General features: G+C 50.9%; 1 protein-coding gene and 1 long non-coding RNA gene across 8 annotated transcripts in view; one reads left to right on the top strand and one right to left on the bottom strand.

Moving 5' to 3' along the window:
* LOC116841994 overlaps positions 1 to 5,951 on the bottom strand; it is a 229,208-nt gene that overhangs the window by 51,336 nt on the left and 171,921 nt on the right. The gene's annotated exons all lie outside the window — the stretch shown is intronic.
* The window catches only part of LOC116841890 (homeobox protein caupolican-like), an 86,292-nt gene that overhangs the window by 55,292 nt on the left and 25,049 nt on the right, over positions 1 to 5,951 (top strand). For all 7 annotated transcript variants that reach the window (XM_032810393.1, XM_032810380.1, XM_032810352.1 and 4 more), the window contains one exon: positions 1,037 to 1,170. In XM_032810393.1, coding sequence (XP_032666284.1) covers positions 1,037 to 1,170 — 134 coding nt within the window. The remainder of the gene's footprint in view (positions 1 to 1,036; positions 1,171 to 5,951) is intronic.

Here is a 5,951-nt window from a genome sequence, read left to right as displayed (position 1 = left end):
GAGAGAGAGAGAGAGAGAGAGAGAGAGAGAGAGAGAGAGAGAGAGAAAGAGAGAGAGAGGGGGGGAGGGAGAGAGAGGAAGGCCAAGGACACTCGTAAGGGCCTCCAAAAATCGAAACGAAGGGTAGCCGAGCGGGGAATTAAGAATCAGACTACGAGGACGCCGACAACGACGACGACGACGATGATGACGAAGACGATGACGACATAGACTACGACTAGTAGTTGTAACACGAAACTCCGTGGCGCCAAAGGCCACTTCTAAGCCGCTGCACTAATAATATCCCCCATTGTGCTACCATTAGCCACACAACTTACCGCCGCCGCCGCGCGTTTCTTCCCTCTTCTCACCTGCGCTCCTCTCTCCACTTTTTTCTCTCTCCTTTTTCCCTCCCGCTCTTCCGCAACTTCTCTTTTACGGTGACGCGTTTCTTCACGACACCGCGTATTAATATGCCGACTAACTGACGTCTGTTCGTAACAATGTTTTAGAGATACCTCCGGTTAAACCGCGGCCTTTTTCCACCGCCTCCTCTCTCTTTCCCTCTCTCCCTCCCTCTCTCTTTCTTCCTCTCTCTCTCTCTCTCTCTCTCTCAGCCCGTCGCAGGATAACCCGAGACGAGAGCAAAGGACGCCTGAAAGGCTTCTTTCAGGGGCGTTTATCGCGCGCCTATAATCTTCTTAGGGTTACAAACCGCCCGCTGTTTAGGTCATACAAATATTTATACGGTCGGCGCGATTCATTGTCGTTCCGGTCTGTCAGCAAGAATTTGACGGATCATCGTCAATATCGTCCGACCGATTCGCCGGAGATGATTCCGAGGTGACTTCGAAGCGGCAAGATGAGCGCCGTTGTAATTTGCCTTCGCAATTTTCTCCAATGAAAGCATCTCGGGTCGACTTCACGTCGTAGCGACGTGTTGCACCCTTCGAAGTCCGCGCACCCCCGCGCACTCGCAGTCTCGGAGAAATAATGCGCGCGTGACGCGACGATGTGCGAAATAAATTAACGCTTATCATACACGGTGCTCTTACAGGGTAATCCGTACGGACTGAAGGACGCGACGGGGATGGGCATGACGCCGGACATGGGTGCTGCCTGGGGTACGGCCGCCCTTCAACCTGCCCCCGCGGGTTACTACCCTTACGATTCAGCCCTGGCCGCCTACGGGTAAGTTTATCGCCAGGTTTCATGGTCTCTCGGCTCCATTAGATTAAACCACCACCGGGAGAGGGAGAGAGAGAGAGAAAGAGAGAAAGAGAGAGAGAGAGAGAGAGAGAGAGAACACCGGGACACCGCCTTTCCCCTCGACGACGGTCTCCCTGGTCTGCGTTACCTACCCCCACGCGCTGCCATTAAAGCAAGAGTCACGATCGCGTATTCGCCGCGACGTATATTCCGCCAGAAGCGTTTCCGCGCGACGACGGTTATCGTTATCGCGAATTCGTAATATCTCTCCCTCGTTCGCACACCTGGAGAGAAGCCCGCCGCTTATCGAGGCGTGCTCATTGTTTAAATTGCATCGGTAGTATCGCATCGACAAAGAAAGAGACAAGTCGCGTGGCTCCTGGAGGTCGATGAAAATCGCCCTTAGTCCCGAGATAATATCTGATTCCTTCATACGGTGTGTTTGACACGTCGAATATTCCTCTCTGATCTCGACAATCATTTGATACATCTAATATCGCGAGAGATACAAGCAGATACATCCAGCTCGCCGCGCAGGGACGCACTTGCGATTTCGGAGACAACGGATAATCGTCATCGATCGACCCGGCATTCGGTCATTCGGCGGTTGTCGCGATTTCCGAATTCTGTCGAGAGGGTTGAAGGTTCACCGGCTCGCTCGAGTTAGGCCAAACACAGCGGACGGCTACAAAATGGCTGTAGGCAGCCGAGTGGGCGTATATAATGGAGGCTTCCAGGTTGGACGTATATTCTACACGTGCACACACCCGCGCACACGTGCACACAGCTACACCGCGTACGCGCGCGGGTGAGCGGGCGGGCGGGCGTGCGCGCGCGCCCGCGCGCAAACACACGTATCGCCACATCGCGAGCGTAGGGAGAGCAGTAGGTCTCTCTCCGTAGGAGAGCGAGTGAGTGAGTTTATTGATTGGCTTCCTCCCCGGGGTTGGCTCGCCCGTTTGCCAGGCCTCTCTCTGCTCTGCTCTGTGCTCTGCTCTGCTCTGCTCTACTCCACTCTACTCTACTCTCGACTCCGTTCTTCTCTCTGCGTCTTCTTCCTTCTATGACTGTAAAGCCCTCTCTTTCTCTCTGTCTCTCCCTCTTCCTTGCCACCCCCGTTTGCCCATCCCTCCCGCGTGTTCTCCTCGCACGTACACTCTCCCCGCGTCCGTCTCTACTCCCTTTCGACTACTTCCCCGGCCACCTCCGTATCCTCCGAACGAGTCGGCTCCCACAGGTGCTTTACTTGCTTCGCTTAGCAACCCTCGTGTCCGCCTGGCGAACACACATATACACACACGCATTCACGCGCACATATACACACGCGTACATTCATGCCTCGACGTTCACGCATAGGCAGAGGCGCGCTCGCTGTGACTCACGCAACGGGAGGCTTTTCCCCTCCCTCTTCGGAACCACCCCTTCGGGTTATAGAGCTTGCATGTGCTCAACGGCGACGGCGGCGGCGCCTACCAGAGAAACTCCGACGGTAGGCATTGTTTATCGTGGAATTCAGCGCCCTTATTCTCCGCTTTCTCTCTCCCGTCTCCTCTCTCCCTCACTTGCCCTCTCAGTTTCTCTTTCTCTCTCTCTCTGTGTCTCGTTCTCTCGCCACTCCCGGACAAGCCTCTATTAATTTACTTGCTTAATAATACGACGGCCCTCTCTCGTTCTCTTCTCCCTCTCATCTCTCCAGCCGGTCGTCGCTCTCTTCCCTTTAACGGGTTACGTGCCCGTCACTTTCAACGCCGTCGGGCCGCTATTGTTTTACCGGCGGCGGCGGCGGCGGTGTTGAAAGTTGCGGACTGTTGTATGGCGACACAAGGAAGGGTGGGTGGTCGTGTGCGCGCGAGGGTGGAGGGTGTAAATTGAAGCGACTCGATTGGGACGCTCCGACGCGAACGCTCTGATTACAGGAAATGAGAAATACGTCGTTACCGGGCGAGCCCCGCAAAAGGGTTCCTTTGGGGGCACTTGGGGGTGTCTCTCTTTTTTCCTGCCTTTGCGCAAATTGATGGAGTTTCCTCTCTCCGTTTTTCCTCCGTTCGCGTCGTCGAGCCTTAACATTCTGTTGGTTATTATTGGATGATGAATGAGGAGTGTGTATATTCTTGTTCTCCGCGCGATAAGACATAATAATACGTACCGCAAATGCTTAAATTGTCAATAGAGATTCGATCACAGTCGTCGATTACCGATAACGACGCATTAACGCGAAAGTTTTTGCACCTCTATTTGTGGATCGGGAACTTTTACAGATCAATTCCGATCGTACTCTCTCGACAAAGCCACTGCGAGCTGAACGCCGTCGCGTTTTTCACCCGCTGAAAGATAGGACACCGTGTCAGCGAATGTGGGCTGCTACTAACTTAATTTTCACCCTATCGGGAGATACCGCTTTTTCTGTCGCGACGATCGCTTACAGGCATTGACTATGCTTGGGATCATAGAAATGCGCGGCCTTTTTCTCCACTAGGAATCGCCTTTGATTTCCCGTAACCGGTTACTCATTCTCTTCTCCTGTGACAGTTGTCCGGGGAAAGACGCCTGCGAACCGGTGCGATTCTGGAAAAATGGCACGCTGACGTATAGGGCACACGTGAGAGTTGCGCTTTGTCGGCCGACGTAGCAAAAAGATCACCCTGACATCTCGTGCTTTGATAAATCGTGCAGAATCAAACACGTCGTTGTAGAAGCTACCCCTGATGGTGCACTCTCCGTGAAATATTATTCGAGGTCGTCCAACACGCCAATTTGAACGAGAAACTCTGCCATGTCGTAACTTGGAATCAAAATTGTCAAAACAATATTGCCACCAAACAATCAGATCAAAGCTCCGTATTGCCACCTGACCGTCAAAAATAACGCCTGCATCCTTCCGAATTCTCTAACCCTATCTTCAGAGCTGCAAAATCGATGATTAGACGCAGGCAGCACATCGGCCCATCGTAGAATGCAGCGATCGCGAGTGCAGGGGGCGGGTCTTGTCGGCGGCACTATGGAGCAGACGCGCTCGTAAGCTATACGTACTTGTGCGAGAAACAGAGAGATAGACAGAGAGATAGAGACAGAGCAAGGGGTGAGAGAGGAGAGAGAGAGAGAGAGATACGTAGATTGGCTGGTCGGTCGGTAGGAAACGTTTGCACATCCGAACCCGGGCGTAACTATTGAAGCTATATATACACGGTTATACGAGGTTGGAGAACGTAATTACGCGCGTTCTGCCAATATTGGTTAACCTTTCGAGGTTGACGCCACCATATGCAAAGCCTCTAATGAGTCGCTCGAGTGCTGCCAGTGTCTAGTATTACGCGCTCCTCTATGCACCCTTTCACATCGTTATTACTCGCAGTAGATATTCGACGATCCTCCCCATCCTCCTTCCACTCCTCCTCCTCCTCCTTCTACTTCTGTCCCGTTTCTACCTGGGCCGTCGATGCCGCGTTTCACGTATAATGCGCTTCGCCACGTCCTTCTTTCTGCAATTCGCGTGTCACGCTTCTAAATCGACTTTAATCTCCCTCCATCCAGTCTATATAAAAATACGACGCGATAACCGGCAGTTTATTTCGTTATTACGCGCCAAATTACGAATCAATTTACCGTAACCAATACAGCAGCGCGTCTAACGTCGATGATTGCCGGCGGTACTCTCTGAACGACGATTGACCGATCACGAGCTGAGACGAGGTGTTCGGTCGCTTATAACTCGCTCGCCGATAACTTCGGATCAAGAAAAAGTTGATTCACTCAAACCAAAAAAATGCTTCAAGTTATATATTATAGAAATTTCATACTTATCGCAATAAAACGCATTCGCGTTTCGTGCGATTTTTCTGCATCACTCATGAAGTATTTGATACTAAATATCGCAATTTTGTACCTTATATTAGAAGAATTATAACCTTACAATAGAAAATAGATGACTATTGTTCCAGTGTAACTAAAAATCAATACTATCTAAATAAAAACTTACTATTACAAATAGTACATATTAGGAAACGCGGCATAAAAGAAACATGGCAGAGTAGTATCACGAAATTAATTTCAAATTAGCATTTATCATATAAATTTCGTAATAGTCATACAAAAATGAATTTATGAATTTTTGATGCGCCACCGAAAATACGCTCCTTGAACGTCCTGGCGTCTTGTACATATCTAATAAACTTGTTGAATGAACTCCTTAAAGCTCAAGATATTTTTACGCGAGCATCGTGACTTTTGATGATTGTAATTCACAGCTGGTAACCAAGATACGTCCGATTACGTTTATTTCGTCGGCGTAAATTGTGCGTTAGAAATTCAAGAATATACGCTGAATTCCCCGAGAACGTTCGCCGCACGGTTCCGCTTCAGCATCCAGAAGCACCGAGAGAAAGGGAGAGGGAGAGACAGAGAGGGAAGAGGGGGAGAGTGAAAGAGAGAGAGAGAGAGAGGGGAGGGAGGGATGGAAGAGGGGTAGGGAGAGAAAAACGATAAGAGCGTGTCGAAGAATTTTTACGATGGCAGATAACGTCATTCACTCGTGTAATCTACTAGGCTGTGTGAGCTTTCGCGCTATGAGCGCGGCGTACGCAGATTTTTATCCGCCTTCGTTTACAATCCCTCGGAATACATAAACCTCCATTTACGAGCCGCGCCGCTCATTGTACGTATCCGCCGTTTTAATTTACAACGACGTGCGTCACGAGCGATGCTCTCGCAGTCATGACGAGACGACGTGTCCCTTCCTCCCCCCCCCCCCCCCCCCCCCCCCCCCC

Source organism: Odontomachus brunneus, unplaced genomic scaffold, assembly GCF_010583005.1.
Source record: "Odontomachus brunneus isolate Ranch 3 - 2012 unplaced genomic scaffold, Obru_v1 Obru_scaffold_002, whole genome shotgun sequence".
Lineage (NCBI taxonomy): Eukaryota > Metazoa > Arthropoda > Insecta > Hymenoptera > Formicidae > Odontomachus > Odontomachus brunneus.
Note: the sequence above shows the minus strand (reverse complement) of the source record. Positions and strands in the feature narration are given on the sequence as shown.